General features: G+C 41.5%; 3 protein-coding genes across 6 annotated transcripts; 2 read left to right on the forward strand and 1 right to left on the reverse strand.

Annotated features, from left to right (window-relative positions):
* The first annotated feature begins 3,108 nt into the window (after positions 1-3,108).
* LOC146498082 (profilin-2-like) lies at positions 3,109-9,138 on the forward strand. 2 transcript variants are annotated; one of them, XM_085139221.1, is made up of 3 exons: positions 3,109-3,481; positions 4,711-4,903; positions 7,016-9,138. In XM_085139221.1, the coding sequence occupies exons 1-3, from the start codon at positions 3,353-3,355 to the stop codon at positions 7,111-7,113; spliced, it is 420 nt and encodes a 139-aa protein (XP_084995347.1). In that variant the 5' UTR covers positions 3,109-3,352; the 3' UTR covers positions 7,114-9,138. The 2 variants fall into 2 exon arrangements, with proteins under 2 accessions (XP_084995347.1, XP_084995345.1); XM_085139219.1 differs by having other exon boundaries at positions 3,114-3,481; positions 7,341-9,138.
* A 150-nt stretch (positions 9,139-9,288) lies between these two features.
* Positions 9,289-15,402, forward strand: LOC146498083 (uncharacterized). Of its 3 annotated transcripts, none has more exons than XM_085139179.1 (7): positions 9,289-10,729; positions 10,879-11,046; positions 11,127-11,248; positions 11,325-11,490; positions 11,834-11,949; positions 12,021-12,156; positions 13,238-15,402. In XM_085139179.1, exons 1-7 carry the CDS (start codon positions 10,456-10,458, stop codon positions 14,326-14,328), a joined length of 2,073 nt encoding a protein of 690 aa, XP_084995305.1. In that variant the 5' UTR covers positions 9,289-10,455; the 3' UTR covers positions 14,329-15,402. The 3 variants fall into 3 exon arrangements, with proteins under 3 accessions (XP_084995305.1, XP_084995307.1, XP_084995306.1); XM_085139181.1 differs by lacking the exon at positions 13,238-15,402 and adding an exon at positions 12,538-12,659 and having other exon boundaries at positions 10,428-10,729; XM_085139180.1 differs by lacking the exons at positions 9,289-10,729; positions 10,879-11,046; positions 11,127-11,248; positions 11,325-11,490; positions 11,834-11,949 and having other exon boundaries at positions 12,050-12,156; positions 12,538-15,402.
* LOC146498084 (alpha-2-HS-glycoprotein-like) lies at positions 15,099-17,196 on the reverse strand. The gene is made up of 7 exons (XM_085139210.1): positions 16,967-17,196; positions 16,671-16,778; positions 16,504-16,585; positions 16,230-16,384; positions 16,041-16,136; positions 15,837-15,908; positions 15,099-15,713 (listed from the first exon to the last, which is right to left on the reverse strand). The coding sequence occupies exons 1-7, from the start codon at positions 17,162-17,164 to the stop codon at positions 15,288-15,290; spliced, it is 1,137 nt and encodes a 378-aa protein (XP_084995336.1). The 5' UTR covers positions 17,165-17,196; the 3' UTR covers positions 15,099-15,287.
* Between the last annotated feature and the right edge of the window lie 392 nt (positions 17,197-17,588).

Here is a 17,588-nt window from a genome sequence, read left to right on the forward strand (position 1 = left end):
CAACTGCACGCACAGAAAGAGTAAAAAGAAATGTTTTAGACTACTCATTAGAGTAGCACTACCCCGAAATTGTTGTCGGGGTAGTGCTACTCTAATGACTATTTAACTTTTTACATTCTATTTGTCACTATTCAGACAACGGATCTATTTGACCGATTACTTTGGACTGTGGAAAACTGTGAAACGTAATTCAGCTCATAATTTCCTCATTATCAGTCTAGCTGATTATGCGATTAGTCAGATTTATATAAATCACAATAGATGGATGTCTTGATACAACACTCCCAAACACTCTTTCTTGTTTGCTACCGCCTGCCCCTCAGAGCAAAATATTCTTTTCTTATCACTGTAAAGTTTCTTTCTTTCTTTCTTTCTTTCTTTAGCTACACCTTGCCTTAATTAGCTGTTACTAGGCTATTATATCAGGCAGCATGAGGTATAAAATGCCTTATTTGATGATCAGCTGCAATAACAAACTAAATCCACCCAGTATTCTGTTTAAATGTGTTATGGAACAATACGATAAAATATGCATACTTGTAACATATATGAGCAAATAAAAAAAAATAAAATAGAAACTATCTAATTAAGAATTAACCAGAATGCTTCCTGTTTCAATTTTACAGGAACTTTACAGGATATCTCTCAAAAGCACCGAAAGGAAAAAGACGTGCTCGGAATCCAGCGAAACATGTTTTTTCGCACAGACCACGAGGCTTCCCAAATCATAGAGAACACTGCCCCCGGTGGCCAAGAATGAGTTTTGAATTCAAAGAAGTCCTTCCCTTTCCTTTTTTGGTGATTTTGGGTGAACCTTGAACCCTTCACCGTTTCATTTAGCTTATATCAAGTAATGGTTGTTTTACGTCCGCTATAATAATAACAACAGTGGTGTGATAAAAAAACAAAACAAAAAACAAACTGCAGTTTCAAACAGTGTATGTGTCTGTGATTAAAACTGCTTAACTGGGACCAAAATAGAAAAGAATAAGATTAATAGAGCAACACGTGCATTAGGTTTAGCTTGCACTGTCTCCAACACAGTGACTTATATACCAAGTGGAACGATCTGGGTCTGATTTTGATAAGAAGGGGGAGGATGGGGTGTCTGAAATGGACAAAGTGAACTACTGGTCATCACTTTTACAATGGACTGTAGAATAATCACATTTATTTGTTTTGTTGATCTCGTTTAAAAACATTTAGACGCAGTGAAAAGGATGTAAGGTTAAATACTGGTTAATGTGACAGTCATGCTGCTGTTAGGATGACAAGGCAAACAAGGCAGTATGAGCATCATCTAATGTTTAAGTAGTCAAGAATGATGACTTTTGTTTTTAAAGAAAAAGCATATTTTAAATGCAGAAATTGTCTTTTTTAGTCTGAGACAAACAAAGGTATGCTTCTAATAGTGTAAGTAAAAACAGTACTAATCTCATAATCCTGAACCTTTTTAAAGCGAGTGCAATGATTTGTCCAACTGGGACAGCATATTTGATCAAATAGATGTGGTAATGTATATAAGTATGAGCAAAAGGCGTTCCACTGTAATTCCCAAACATAATTCTAATTTTCCATATATTTGTGTTAGCTAGAGTCTGAGCACATTTTTTTTATATTAATCACATAAAAGAATCTAAAATCATGTTATGAAAAGTTCCAAGCTGATAAGATAATGCTAAGCAGTCTTGGGCTTCTGAGTTTGTCTCCAGGACCCCAAGCAGAACACAGATAATAAATATACGGGTTGCTTATCTCAGATAATCAGATTTCTTAGGGGAGACTGGTTTATATCTCTCAGTAGTCATCACTTGCTAGTATCAGGTTGGACTTCCTTTTTGCCTTCAGATCTGCCTTAATTCTTCATCCCTTGGATTCAATAGGGTGTTTAAAACATTCCTGAGAGATTTTGGCCCATATTGACATGACAGCATCACACAGTTACTGCAGATTTGTAGGCTGCACGTTCGTGAGCATATCTAAAGGTGCTTGATTTGACTAAGATCTGGTGATGTGGGGGTTATTTGAGTACCGTGAACTTAGTATGTTCAAGTAAGCAGTTTGAGATGATCTTTCTTGGAAGCAACCAGAAGATGAATGCACTGTAGTCAAAAAAAGATGGACACATTCAACAACAGGTAGGCTGTGGTGTTTAAACGATGTACAGTTGGTACTAAGGGACCTAAAGTGTGCCCAGAAAACATCCCCCTCACCATTACACCACCACTACTAGTCTGAACCATTGATATGATGCAGGATGGAGCCATGCTTTCTTGTTGTTGTTGTTTTTTTAACCCTACATCTGAATGTTGGAGCAGAAACTGAGACTCACCAGGAAACATTTTCCAGTATCTTGTTGACTGGAGCCTCAGTTTCCTGTTCTTAGCTGACAGAAGTGGCACCCTTTGGTTGCTGCTGTAGCCCATCTGCTTCAAGGTCAAAGTGTTGTGTGTTCAGAATATAATGAATTATGAATAATAAACATAATGAATGGCTTTTTTTGGGTTATTATTCCCTTTCTATCACCTCAAAGCAGTCTAGCCATTATCCTCCGACCTTTGAAATCAACAAGGCATTTTCACCCACAGGGCTCCCTAACCCTAACCCCGATATTTTTTTCCCCCTGAAATACAGAGACAAACAACCACGCCACGTTCAAAGTCACTTAAATCACCTTTCTTCGTCATTCTGATGCTCGGTTTGAACTTCAGCATGTCGTCTCGACCATATTTACAATGCATTGAGTCGCTGCTATGTGATTGGCTGATAAGATACTTGCAAATACTTGCAGATGAACAGGTGTACCTAACAAAGTGACCGGTGAATGCAGATTTTAAGTAACAATATTATGAAGGATCGTTAGGTGAGAAAATAATCGCGAAATCCATCAGACACGTGCATCTCAGTGCGTGTTGTTTTTGTGTACTGCGGGTAAAAGCCCACACGGTGTCTGGTCTGACGCTCTTTGTCATGTCATCCATACAACATGAAAACACTTGAAGTTAATGGAAGAATCAGTAAATCTCCATCCCGGCATTCCCTCAGACTTGACTGTTGGCTGAGCTGATAAGTCCCTCTTTATTCCGCCGCCTGCTGCCATAAAAGCGCCAGGGAGCTCATTGTGCGGAGTGATCTGATACGGACTACACCCAGCCGCTGCCTCACTGCCCTGGCTTTCTTTGCTGCCCCAGCCTTCGCGTTGCTCAACGTCGAAGTGTGGGTTAGATTGGAGACTCTAAATTAGTCTGCGGGCTTTCTTTCATTCTGTCTTGCCTCTTATTTGACGACAACACTAAAAAATAGGTGTAGTTTTTTTTAAATTAAATATATTTATATCATCAGTTTCTTGAAAATGTCTTGGCAAAGCTACGTGGAAAACCTGATGGCCGATGGCAGCTGTCAGGATAGCGCCATTGTTGGTTATATGGACGCCAAATATGTTTGGGCAGCACATGCCGGTGGTACATTCAACAATATCACGGTAAGAAGTCAAAATGAGCTCGTTTGGGGGTGTGAGAGTGTGGTTTCGTTTGGCAGTAATGTTATCTGTCACGCAGACGTTCACCAGCCTGAGGAGCGCAGAAACCGTTACCTCGCAGGGTCTAAGCGACTAACGAGCTAACGGTGCCGAGCTAGCTTATGGGCTAGCTCATCAGTGGCCTGTGTCGGCTTTTTCTAGCTAAGGAAACGTTGGGATTAGACCTCATGTGGTTCAGAGAAGGCTTCTCATATAATGGCTTTCACACACAAATAGATAATTATGGCGTGCTGTCTTGTAATAATCAAAATAAAGGGGTGAGGGAACCCGGGTAAAACAACACTTAGCTAATTTAAGACCAGTGAGTAGACGGTGTCTGATTGAAGGGAGCGTGCATGCTTTTGTGTGCACGCTTGCTTTGATTAGCTAACTTTAAGCTGCTGCTTTACCGGCTCCGGGTGCTTTTAAAAGCTAATGTGTGGTGTTTGGTTCAGCCTGGGGTAAACCCGCAGTGTTATCAGTGCGAGCAAGAAACGAGTGCAATTATAAATGCTCGTCTTTTAATAAGGAATGAGCGTTTTCAGTTCATTCATTGGGATTGCTTGAGCGGTAGACCGGTGCATAGACGCCGCTTTACTTCCGCTAGTCCCTGCAGGCAGAGGATCCCGATCACATTATCGGCTGGTTTGGGGACAGGGCGTGTTGGGATCCAGAGAACGGGTTTCAACGCGGTCCTTTCCCTTGATGCTAGTCTGTAATTCCTAATGCCGCTGTTTTGTCACACGTGACCGGTGCCAGAATGCTACTATTAATAATATACCTTTTTGTTTTTTCTCTGTGCCTTTCTAAAATATTAGATAATTGAGGCCTCTATCATTTTGTCTGACACCCAGAACAGAGTTGGAATATGTCTTTGCAAAAAAACCACCCAATTCTCATAAAAAAATCATTATAAAGCAGTGTTTACAAGGTTGGAAATGAATCCCCAAAAGTCAAGACATGTGCAATTCATTTAAAATAGCCCTCAATTATTATTGTGCGGAATTCATGTGTGCATAGAAGTCATGCATTAAAGTTGATCTACCTAATAATACTGTGTTATTTGAAATGGGATTATGCTTGCCATGTAACTGGAACCACATCTACGTCTTGGGCATGTGACTAATATCGCCTCAATCCTGTTGCTTTGTGTGTCTCTTCTTTTTTGTTTGCCCCTCTCTCTCTCTCCTCAGTCTCAGGAAATAGATGTCCTTATCGGTAAGGACAGGGAGACCTTTTATACCAGCGGTCTCACTCTGGGTTCAAAGAAGTGTTCAGTCCTCAGAGACAGCCTCCAGGATGAGGGCGACTGGACAATGGACATCAGGACAAAGAGCCAAGGAGGAGAACCTACATACAATATCTCTGTGGGAAGAGCCGGCAAAGGTAAAGGCATATTATGGGTTAGCTTTCTGCAGCTATCAGAATGCATACTTAGGCTAAGACACTACTGTTTCCCATAAACACATGGGTATGAGCAATGTCTTAAATTAGATTTGTCAGGCTCATTCTCTTGCGGCATGACATCACTTCCTTATCTCATGGCTATGGTTGTAATCCACACCTGAGCCAGAATAAGATCTACAGGATGCACAAAGTTATATTTTTCCCAATATTTCATTAACAGTTTATATTCTTAATTAGTCACTTGTTCTATAAAGGTCAAATGATACAGGATGGCCAAAACTACTGAAATAGTTTAACATTAGTGAAGAAACAAGTTTTGTGTAGGCAGAAAATTGTGTTATTTTGATGATTAAAATCTTTTGTAGGCCTCAAACACATCATGGTTTTAGCATCTTTGACTCAAGTTATGGTTACTCTAGTGTTTGCATTTATTACAAGATTAGTACAGCTTTATAAGCCACGATATCCCCGCTTCTTTCAATTTGCCTTTGTGGTCCTTGATTTCTGGTATTGTTCAGTGTTTCTCACCAAAGTTCTTGTGATCTGACGCCTTCGATTTTTTTTTTGTGTGTGCGTATGCCATCTAATTGCACACATCCAAACAATTTAAATACTTTTAAATCAGTTCTCACTTGAAAATGATTTGTTTAAAAATGACTGTAACCTGGTGCTAAGGTGAGAAACACTGATTGCAATGAAAACCAGATTCTGTTTTCATTTACTGTTTCATCCTCAGCTATAAGTTGTATTGTTTTTGGTTTTTTTGTTTGTTTTTTTTTCTTCTTTCCCTAAGCACGAGCTATTTCCACCTGTTATTCTACTGCTCTGCATGTTGTTCCTCACTTGAGGAGTCAAAGAAATAATGCACACATTTGATTCAACAGCACATGCATGGAGGTGCTACCGTCTTAACTGTATGGAAGGTACAGTGCACCTTGATTAGTGTCTTTCTTTTTTGGTATTATCTTTCTTTAGCAGAAAGAGCCAGGACCCTCAAAAAAGGAGCGATTCTGTCCTAAATCCCCTGGGCGATTACTGATGAATCACATCTGGTTTGTTGGTAAACGCAGAGGTCAGCAGAAGCTGAGAAAATGGGTCTAATCAAGTGCACTGGTCTTCCTGCAGTTTGTCAGTGCAAAACACACCAATATTTCAAAGTGCACTGAAGACGAGGGCTGTGCAGGAAACTGCTCACTCATCAGTTAACGGTTTTGTCTTTAACAGAACTAGAATTTTTGGTAAATGAATTTGGCAGATTTGAATTAATGGTTCAGTGACACAGGACATGTGTAGAGGCTGTATTGTGTCAAGTGGCAACATGAATAATGCTAATAATAAAACTGTACTTGGCCCTGTGAGCTTCAGTTAAATATCCTTAGATGTCACATTTCTAATAGTGTTTCCCACATACTTGTGTTCCACTTGTGGCGGGAGATAAGTGTGTGTGTAAAAGTGGGAGGAGCTGTCTTAAATAATAAATTATAAGCATTTTCTATGCAACTTGGGTCTGCACTTTGACCCAAGGGTTTTTGTTTTTTTTGTTTTTGTTTTTTTTTTTGTGTTTTTTTTTTTTAAGCAATGTCATCAGCTGTATCTTCAGTGAGTCTCATACTGCAGTTGAACTATGACTCCATAGTTTTTAGACTGTAGCTGGTAGCCCTTATTATTCCCTGCAGCCTCAGTGAGCTCAGTGTAGCGCCACATAAACCAGTTCTCCACCTGCTGCAGGTTCTGGCAGGTGTGAACCTCCAGCTCACAGTGGATCTTCAAAAGCACATCCACTGAGCAGCAGGTGAAAGCTGCAGCAGAGAAAACGTGCGAAGGGAAATGGTCAGTGCTTGCTGGTTATCAGAAACTGACCTTTAAAATAAGAGTGCAGAAATTTTTCTAGTGTTAACTTGATCAGAGATGACGTCGGACTCAACGAGGAAAATAAAATTGAACAAAAACATTTATCAGGCACATTTAGGTAGCTGTTAATATACCTGAGCGGCCCGCCCAAGTAGAACCTGTGTGTGGGAAAACACTCTTACTGCTTTTCTCTTACCTCTTTTTCTTAACTGTCTCTTTTCTATCTCTTCTCTTTTCCAGTTTTGGTTCTTGTAATGGGCAAAGAAGGGGTCCATGGAGGCGGATTGAATAAGAAGGCTTACTCAATGGCAAAATACTTGAGGGATTCAGGGTTTTAATGATTTCAAGCTCACTTAGCTAAAATTTGAGGGACATAAAGAAGAGAAAAGAAATATTGCTGTTAAGATTTCTCCTGAAAGCAGTCAAATGTCTTGGAAACTTTTAATAGCAATGAAGAGTGGTAAGATGCTGTGTCACCTTTGTTCCCCCCTCCCCCATCCATCCTGTAGGGGGAGGGAGACTCTTCAATTCTGTTCATTTCTCTTTTTTTCCTTGTGTGCTCCAGTATTGGTTATAGTCATGGGAAAGGAAGCGGTCCATGGTGGAAATCTTAACAAGAAAGCACATGCAATGGCTGAGTACCTGAGGAAGTCTGGATATTAAGCAACCTCTCCACCCGTTCGTCACCTTAGCAGCTCACTACCACTCACCGTATTGTGTTGACACTACTTCCAGGATTAGGTGGCATACAGTGTTACTTCCTGTCCAGTCTACTTTTATACACAACCTTTTGTTTGCTTAACCCTCCCAACACCACCCTCTTTATTTATTTTTATTTTTTTAATGTTCCCCACTTAAACATTGTACTTCTGATGTTTCTGACACTACAGTAATGGCATGTTCATTGAAATGTTAACCACAAGTGTGCATCAAATATGATCGCAAATTGTAATAAAAGCATTCAACAAATTTGGACTCGCCTTGTATAACATTCACTGCAGCAAGTGGCTAGTATTTGAACAGGAAGTACACATGTGATGGTGGTGAAGGTGCATAATTACGCATTTTCTTTCCCATTCTTTTGAGCATTACTAAAAGATGCTGGGTTATTTTTTTTATTTTTTAAATCAGCATGTTGGCATTTAAAAGTTGCATGCATACTCTCTGTAACACTTGGATCCCAGCCCGGCTCCCTCCTCTGTCCTAGCGCAGTATTCCAGCCAAAACCATCTTCTCATCTGCCTCCATTAAAGAAATGACAAACTTCCTCTAAAGTCCTGTATGTGTGTACCGATTCGCCGCACAACTTCTTCAACCCTCCATCACATGCTTTTTTTTGCTGTTGTACCTGAATGTGGTCTTAAAAGTTAACGATGTGGTGTTGGGCTGTTGTGTAAGGTCACCCATTACTGAGGTCGTCGTCTCACTTCACTATATTTCGGGAGTCTCGGCAGCCATTCCACCTCTGTGCCAGCTGAGACGTCTGTCTGTCATCTCCTGCTATCTGTAAATTTTGCTGTAAAATCACTACATGCATACACACCCCTCTCCCCCACAAGTCTCCCTCCCTTTGGACCAATTGTCAATATAAAAGGGTTATCAGAACTCCTTCAGCTTATTCTGATGGATGATTGTTGGCATCACCTGTTGACTGTAAATCATTAAGACGACTACTTGAGATGACTGTAAAACATGTAACTGCTTCTTTAGACTTCAACACTACTTAAACTTCTCATCACTAATTGATTTGTTGCTAACTTCTTGTTCATTAACCGATGAAACTGAAATGTCATTGTACTACAGTATGAATGCATTTTGACTGTAAACTGAGGCTGCTGGGCTCCAGCGCCTTGGGATTATTTGCCTTGTGCTTTAGTCATCAAAGGTGTATTCACAAATTGTCATAGTACGGTACGTAGAAGTATATTTAAAAGAAAAAAAAAGATGCTGTGTACACTAAACATATTGAAAATGGTGTTGGTTGGAATAAGAACATTTGTAAGTTGTCTTGTGAATTTTTTTTTTTCTGAGAATAACTGTGTATTCTGTGCCATAAAAAAAAAAAAAAATCAATATCTGATGATCTGTTGCTACCACAAGGTGGATTTTTAAACTGCTGCCCCAGCAAGAAGTAACTTTTAATGGCACTTTTCCTAAGGGATATTTTGGCATAAGTAATCTCCAGACTTTGTGGAATATGTACAGAATTAAACAACGGGGGGAAAAAAAAAGTTTGGAATATTTTGTCCACTTTTCTTTGAGTGGGAAGTTTCCTTCTGCCACAAAATCTGCTGTTTCAAATGCCATGCATCGATGAGACGTCTTGTTTACAGACAGATCAAATAAACATTATTCCAACCAGAGGGAAAGCCAGTATGTCCAGTCTGTTGCCTCATCACTTCAATCTTTGTTTAATGGAGTAAATCAGGAGTTTTAGTGATTATAGCTGTAACTGGGGCAGTTTGAATTTATTGTGCTAATGATACACTGAATTAGCAACAGTACATACTCTGATTGGGAAAACACTGACCTAGATCTTATGATCAAACAGGAGAACGCTACTGCTACACTTAATGTGTGAATTATCACATTCCACTCTTTAATAGGAGAATGCACTCAAGTCTTGCCAAATCCCAGAAATAAACTTGCTGAAGTGTTTAATGACTGGAATCTGTAGGAATTACTAATTTTAATAAATTGCAGGCTGCCATCAAAGGGAAATCGCTTTGATCTGCTCGGGCTGCTTTGGTATTTTCAGTAGTTAAGGACAAACTTTTAAGGTTAAAACAATAAAATAAAGTTGATCTAAATGGGATTTGGGTGATAATCTGATTGTCTTACTTTCAGACCAGTTCCTAATCAAACCAAAGGAAAGAAAACATGCTAGACAGGAAGGATAAACTGGCTACACAGCTCTAAGTCTCTGAGACAAAATCAGTCATGTCTTTACTCATTTTCTCACTTGCAAAAAAAAAAGTCTCACGACATCATTGTCTTGTATAAAAACTAGCTGCATGTGTTTTTGCTACACTAGAGAAACACACTAGATTTTAGATATGCACCATATCAGGCACATTTCCTCAGAGTGGGACTCAAATTTGGAAACTCAGGATGAGTGCTAGATTTCAGTAAAATTTGTGGTTCTAAATAGTGTTTGACTGCTTAGTATTGAGTTTAGTACAGCTGCTGCTTGCCCACCCAACCCACACTCCCCACACTTTGACCAGAATAAAGGAGACATGGACAGCAACACAATCCATATGTGATTTATTATTGCAGTGGAGTTTTGATTTGAGATTTTATTAAATTTTTCTTTTAAAAAAAGTTTCAAAGATGTTTCACACAAAATGAAGCAACAAAAAGTCTCAAAATTGGCCACTAAACAGGCTGTAGAAGAATTATATTACCATAAAATAGAATCTGTATAGCATTATTCAGCCGAAGGAAAACTGAGCAGCAAAAAAGTTCTGTTAGAAAAATGGCAGCAGGGTAACTTGTTGTAAATCTTGTCTTGTCAGAGCCACAGACTGACCCCCTGCTCTTAACTGCGCCATTGGCACCAGCTGCTGTGGTTAGGTGTTTGATTAGTCAAAATTAAGACCAGGTTTAGCACTACATGCTAAGAGGACTGATCAGTTTTTGTGGTACAGTCCTGGGACAGTGCTTTTTCCTCTGTTCCAATGGCGTGTAGAGAGAGCAGGGGTGTTAATGTCTCACTGTATTTTGGGCTCTTTTTGTTTTCTGCTTCACTTTGTCAATGCGCAACACTGACAAGGCTTAAAGCCCTGGATGAACTAGGTGGAAACTCAACGCTTAGTCAAAGTCGAGCTAAAGGTCATCAGCATCATGGAAAACTTTCAATTGGGCAAAAGCTGCTGCGAGGTCCTAAACCCAACAGAAACAAGACCACAAACAACACCAGGGATGTTGAAACAGATTACCAGGCAGACGTGGGTACGTAAAGTTAAAATTGAAAGTGAGCCATGGCTCCAACATTTGGTCTCTTATGCTTGTAAAGGATTTTGTGTTCATAGTGTTTTAGGGCCTCTCTAGTAAACAACTGCATACCTTCTAAAACTAATTTCAAACCCTACTTTTGAAAGCCTGGGAGGAAGCTAAACAACCAGATGGACAATATGGTGGTCTCGACCTGGAGGCAATGGAACGACTCCTTAAGATGGAACCAAAGGTTGAATGTACGCTAGACTCCATGACGCTTCAGGTTCATGATGCTGCTTCTACCCCTGGATCTCTGCTTTTCGTGGACAGAGGTAAGTAGTTATGTTAAGGTCTGCGTAGTAGTTCCATGTAATGATTTTTACACCCTCCTCCTGCTGAACATCTCCCCCAGGAAACCATTTGTCTCCTTTGCCCCTGTCCAAGTTACCTTCGAGCTGCGGTTACACCGTCAGCTCAACACGACGAGATCTGGTCCTAGTCGCACCCTATGATGGTTGCTTCATCGCTCTCCAGGTGGGTCACTGTGATCTGAAGGCACTGCACATTTTAACCACATGCTTATGCATAATAGCTTCCTTGCTGCTTTCAGGAGGACACTTATGTTCTCCCACTGCTTTGGTGGGGCATACCAGTGAGGATGTCGTGCCCTTTCATGGGCTCGCTGTCACTGAATCCTCCGATGGTCACCTGCAATACTGCGGACATGCTCGTAAAAACAGAGTGGACCCTGCCCGTCTCCAATATTAAAGTTAAGTGTGAGTTTTTGGTCCCCATCATGTCTCTGTTTTTGTTTTTAAACCAGCACTAAAGACATGACATGTTGGCTAAACTGGCCTACAAATACTTTTTCCAAACCCTGTGTGACTATGACAACCACTTAATTTTCATGTAATTTAGATTCCCTTAAAGTTAACTGATCGTCCAAACTCCAGTGTGCATGTTTTGTTTTTTGTCTAAACTTTTTAGCTTTCTATATGGCTTTCTATATTTTCTAAATGATAGCTTAGTTTGGCATCTAATTTTTAATCAGAGGGGACAAAAGATGACTTTAGGAGTAGGAAACCTAAGGTGAGTTCCTGCCTGCCATTTATTTTGCAGTGAACGGTAAATGGGAGCCACTAACAGTGGCCTCAAACAGATGTGGCTTCAGCACAGTCGAACATCCTGAAGGTGTGGTCATCTCTGCTCATTATGCGCCCTGCCTAGAGAAAAAGGTGTGTTGTGCATGTTTGTTTTGATTTTTCTCCCTTTCTTAGGAAGAAAGATAACTTGTATTTCTGTTCAGGATGGGTTGTATACTCTGGAAGTTGCTGGAGATGGAGAAGCAACAATTTCCTGTCCATCACAATTACCAGCTCAGACTGAATTCACAGAAAACCCGGCAAAGGATCCCGATTGGCAAAATGAAACACCGAGCAAAGGTGTGTATGCGTCGACTTTTCCTCATGATCCTCATCAAGCGGTTCTTCCTCAGAACTCAGATATGCTGAATCTGTGGCCAGAAGATACGGATCGTCCTTTCCACCCCTTTCTTTTACTCTGCAAGTCTGGTCAATACACCTGCTGCATCTCCAGTTGTCCAAACTAATGCAGGGAAAAGATGGCAACATTTTTCCCCTTTTTATTCTCAGCCACCTGCTCCTACACTGTCACTAATAACTAAACCACCAGCAGGTCAGTTTGAAGAACATTTGCTTCCCAGCCCAATTAACCCACGGCCTAGTCTTCTTCAGGAACCTCCTGCAAGCCAACCCGAGAGCCAAGACAAGAAACCCCCATATTCATTTTCTTTTTACTCACAGCTTTCAGCATCTGAAGATCATCCATCATATCACAAATTACCTGAAAAACCAGAGGAAGCAGAACCCAAAGCACAGAACCAACTTTCCCACCTCTATCACTTCTACCCCCAACCAAAGCCCGAAGTACAGCCTGCTACAAACCCCTCCACTGTTCCTCAGCCACCACAGCCTGAAGCCCCTCAGCGTCAAGTACACCAGCAAATGTACTTGTGCCCTGAAAATCAGCCTGCCAGAAATCCAAATGCTGCTTTGGCATCAGCAGCTGAAAGTCTTTTGGGACAAGTGCACAAACTTTGTCAAACATCTGAGACACCAGCTGGAACAAATGAGGAAAATCCAGTCCAAAGCACACCACCTCTTCTCAGATATCCACAGGGCCAGACGCATCACCTACTTAACCAGTTCTATTACCCACAGCTGCTACAGCCTGTGACATTACCCTCTGCTACCTATTTGCAGCAACAGGGTGCTGCTAAACCCAGTGACCAAAAACATCCTGAATCTGCAATTCCACTAACTATCAATAGTTATACAGCCCCGCAAGATCCTCAGCTCAGCTCTGCATATATGCAACCTGTGTGCTTGTCTAACTGCTGTACACAAATTACTTTTTATCAGCTTCTCCATGTTACTCCAGCTAGAGCTAGCAGTTGTGCAGATGTGCCTCACTTATTTCCAGATCTTTCATTTCCACCTACAGCTTCATATTTTGAGTTTGGCGTGGGTTCTGCAAGACTTTCTCAACAGCCGACTGAAGCAGCACAATCTGCCTCATCGTACACCTCTGTGCCCCACTCACTGCACCCCTTTCCGGCTCAAAATGTGGAGCAATTATATTTACAGCCACCAGATGGCAACCCTACTACACCGCGAGGAAATGATCCAAGTTGGACTGCAAATCATGAACCACTGAACCGCATGAACCCCGCACCTAATTCACTGCATGCCCACTGGCCGTATCTACACAGCCAATCCTCAGAACCTCTGCCTTCAGGTTATGACCCAGCAGGGCGATATCAGCTGAATAACATTAAGTCCCCAGCGCAGGTAAACGGTCAACTATTGACTGGGAACTTGAACCATCCAACGTGGCCTAATTTTATGTCTAACAACCCAAATTCACAGCAGCAACACAATAAATCACCTGGAGAGGAACTTGATCATTTTATGGTTCCTTTTGATAGGCTTCAGCACGCTCCTGTATCCACTTATAACAACTCTGTGTTCCCGAACAATTTAAAACCATTCATAAGTGACTCAAACTCCAAACATGAGCAAACTCTAGATTTCTATTCTGGGAATTATGTGCTGCTACAGCGTGAACCACCAGGCAGGGAGCCCAACAGCTTCATGGATTCCTCCGAGCTTTACAGAGATCCGACTGTTGATATAAATTTTATGACCCAAAATCTTGCAAAAGAGCAGAATGGTAAACATCAGACTCCACTGAATTTTAAGCCCCTGCAGGGAAATGAACAACTCTCCAAGTGGCTTGAGGAAGGTATTGCCACTCCCTCGCCTGGTAATGCTAACCATGATGATGGTGATGATTATGATGATTATGATAATGAAAATGAGGATAATGATGACGTTAACAATTCCGGTCTGCCATTTCTTTCTCCTACTACGGATGACCCTCCACTTATATTTCCCCCCTACAAGCCACCTTTAGGTGCAGCACCGTTAAAGCTAAAATTCCATGAATCCTTTAAAGACTTCTCGACTCCTTTAGGCTCCAGCAACAGGTTTCCACCCCATAATGCTCAAAAGATGTTTCAAGGATGGGGCTGAGAAGCTGATCACTAAGCCGGTGGTAGTGTGTAGCTGAGGCAGGTGTTGAACTCTTTACCCTTGTTGTTTGGACTCGTACAAATGTCTCTTGAACTCCTTCAGATGAATCATTGAAGTTGGAAGCGTGAAAGCAGCAATTTCTAGCGATGTGAATAAATGGTGCAACTACCCAAAATGTGTGCTTTGAACTTTTTTTTTCTGGAGTGTGTGTTGGGCAGAAGGGCAGAATTCATATCTGCTGTGACGTAGGTTGAGACGGACGACCTCTGTTTGGCTGCTTTTGCTATCAGTTTACCCAGTGGGGCCATAATATCCGCTTCTTACACTTGGAAGGTACACAGCCTTTTTTTTTTTTTTAACCTGTTTGTCCAGCTTGTTTGTGCTTTAGCATGATATGCATTGATCCGTTCTTGTAAATGCAATAAATGGAATTTGGCCACTCATAAACTGGGGGTGGGTGGATGAGTGCTTGCGTGGTGAACTTGAAAATCAAGTGTTCCACTGCTCTCATTTGTTTTAGCACACAATGATTGTCAGTAAAATATACTGTGTAATGTCATATTGCCTGTGTAATGAAATCTTTAAAAAGTGTGTGTGTTTGTTTGTTTTCTTCTTCCATGACTGTATGAGAAGTGTCAGCAGGTTCACAGCAGGATTGAATGCACTGTAAACTTCTGCACTTGTTCTGAAAGACTTTGCAGGAATGACTGAATGCATCATGGTACATATAAGTGTGCTCACTAGGCCTGTAAATGTACTGACATAGTCCATTGTTTTGATTTATAAACACCTTTACTGAAGATTTAATGATGAGCATTACATTCAGTTTTACACAGATGATTGTCTGATTTGACAGTTTAAAACAAATAATTCCTACTGCTACTACTGGACATGGCTCGAGTATCAAAGGTGCTCTGCTACAAATGAAAGCAAGTATAGAGTCTGTGGGACTTGAAAACTTAGAAGAATCTGACTCTTCCTGGGCAGACTGGCACGAGAGTAACTGGTCCTGTTTGAACAGCAGGAGCATCAACCACGGCAGCAGCTGCAGCAGATACATCTCTCTTCTTCAAGTTAGGTGAGCTTTCCTTACTCCTTAAGGATTCTCCAGCTGAGTCAAAATCTGCAGCGAGAGCAGGGTCTGCAGCTGGAGCTGGATCTGCAGCTGGAGCAGCAGCAGAAGGGACGGCAGGTACAACTTCATCTGATTCATCTGATTCTACTGACTCTGAAGATAACAGGACGTTTTGATGGGGGTTGTGGAAAGCTGTCAGTTTGTGGTGGCTGTGGCCGTGCTTGTGTGACAGGCCGTGTGTTTGCACATGAACCACTGGTGGTAGGACGGGGTCTGCAGCTGCAGTGCTGTTGGCATCTACAATGGGAATCTAAAAAAATGACATCAGTAAGAGAAAAACAGATCTTAATGTTTTCTATGTGAACGTTAGATGGTGAATGTTGTTTTATTTTTATGTATCAGAATATATTAGAAGTCAGATGCAGTATTTTACCAGAGTGGAGAACATCTTGCAGTCCACACTGTGCTGGGCGATTGTACCTTTGGCTGTACAAATCCCACGAGCCTGGAGAGAGAGGCACAGCTCTCAGTTTTGTTCATTTTCAACATCTGGTGACCTGATTGAACATTTCTCCGTCTCAGATCAGCTCAACAGGCCTGAAAACAAACTGAGTGCTTTTTACTACTGTGTACTCACAGCCATGGCATCGTTGAGAGGCACGCAGGGATCCTCGGTGCAGTTTCCCTCAACAACCACATATTCTGTTATGAAGATGGGCCCACCAGACACAATCTGAAAGTATTAAACAGCACTGATGAACTGACAGCTGCAGGTTAAAGCATGCAGCTGTGTTACATCTGGTAAAAAGTATCCTGACTGTCTGACCTGTGATGACAACCTTCCAACCTCGAGAAGAACGTGTGTCGTGTTCACAGTCATGTTGTTGAAGGTTGTCAGAGAGGCATGGACAAAATCCAGCGCATCAGTGTTATTGAGGGGAAGGAGGCTGGGACAGCCCAAACACAAATCCTCTGTGGATACTACAAGTCGAGCAGGAAAGTCACATACAGGTTATTGACGCATGCAGCAGAATGTATGGACACTGCTGTGGTTTGTTCTTTGTAATCATTTGGATGAGAGCAGCATCTGTGATCTTTACCCTCTGATTTGCACTTGAATGCAATGACCTTCAGAACACCGCCAACCTTCTTCAGCACCACATCACAGTCTCCTTCTACCGCCTGGAACGAAGAATCAAAGTAGGTTGATCAGAACTAATATCGACTGAATTACAGGAGTCGAAACCTGAGAGCTTCTGTGTCTCACCGTCTGTACTTTGGGCCTGACTGTGCAGTTTGCAAGAGGCAGCGGGTCCAACACGTGACAGTCTGTCTCCAGCAGTTCAACTTCCATGTCGTATTCATCTCCGTCTGGCTGAATAAGCAAAAATATATACAAATCAATGCACAATTGTTAAGTTACTTTTAAAAAATGTAGTGCATAAGATGGTAATTGACTAAATTCTGCTGTATCTATTATTCCAGATGCAGGTGAACATATGACAGCTACTATTAGCAAAATTAGAGCACATAGCTGCTTTTGATCTCTGACTGCTGACTTACCTTCGTGTAGACCTTGATTTCGTCGATCTGGTTCAGTACATACTTGTAGCCATGATGGTGCTGGGCGTTGAGGTAATCCTGCGCCACCAGAGCAGCCTCCTCCGCCTCGGGGGAGTCACACAGAGGCCTTCGCACGATGGGTTGAGCCCATGTCCCCACCAGCAGTCCCAGCACCACAGTGAAGCTCAGGAGGTTCATTTCTGTGTGAAATGCAAAGATGAGAGGCAGACTGTTGCTTATATCTCCTGTACTTCAAACATAAAAACAGAGCCAAGGTAAACACCATGCTCATCCCTCCTGACTCTTGCGTCACACGGCGCTCCTGTTTTTTTAAAATCATGGCCTTTAATGATCTGAATGCTACAGAATTCTTCAGCGGTCACGTGCAAGATTCAGGACGAACTCATAAAAGCAAAGTGGACGTCCCGTCTCCAAAATTAAAGCTAAATTTAATTTCCCTCGTCTCCCCATTTAAAAAAAGAAGAAGTCCTGTTTCATGTTTAAGACCAGCACTAAATACATAAACATTACCTGGATTCTGCTGCAACTCCTTTTTCAAACTCTGCGTGACTTTTACAAAGACTGAGTTATGTTAGGCTCTTATGTTGTGCATGTCAGCTTA

This window comes from Neolamprologus multifasciatus, chromosome 18 (assembly GCF_963576455.1).
Source record: "Neolamprologus multifasciatus chromosome 18, fNeoMul1.2, whole genome shotgun sequence".
In the NCBI taxonomy this organism is placed as follows: Eukaryota; Metazoa; Chordata; class Actinopteri; order Cichliformes; family Cichlidae; genus Neolamprologus; species Neolamprologus multifasciatus.

Coding starts and splice junctions, on each gene's coding strand:
- LOC146498083 (XM_085139179.1), top strand. CDS start 10,456: ATGGCGTGTAGAGAGAGCAGGGGTGTTAATGTCTCACTGTATTTTGGG. Junction 10,730..10,878: donor AGATTACCAGGCAGACGTGG/GTACGTAAAGTT, acceptor TACTTTTGAAAG/CCTGGGAGGAAGCTAAACAA. Junction 11,950..12,020: donor CGCCCTGCCTAGAGAAAAAG/GTGTGTTGTGCA, acceptor ATTTCTGTTCAG/GATGGGTTGTATACTCTGGA.
- LOC146498084 (XM_085139210.1), bottom strand. CDS start 17,164: ATGAACCTCCTGAGCTTCACTGTGGTGCTGGGACTGCTGGTGGGGACA. Junction 16,586..16,670: donor TCAGGCCCAAAGTACAGACG/GTGAGACACAGA, acceptor TCTTCGTTCCAG/GCGGTAGAAGGAGACTGTGA. Junction 16,385..16,503: donor ATTCAAGTGCAAATCAGAGG/GTAAAGATCACA, acceptor CTCGACTTGTAG/TATCCACAGAGGATTTGTGT.
- LOC146498082 (XM_085139221.1), top strand. CDS start 3,353: ATGTCTTGGCAAAGCTACGTGGAAAACCTGATGGCCGATGGCAGCTGT. Junction 3,482..4,710: donor GTACATTCAACAATATCACG/GTAAGAAGTCAA, acceptor CTCTCTCCTCAG/TCTCAGGAAATAGATGTCCT. Junction 4,904..7,015: donor TGTGGGAAGAGCCGGCAAAG/GTAAAGGCATAT, acceptor TCTCTTTTCCAG/TTTTGGTTCTTGTAATGGGC.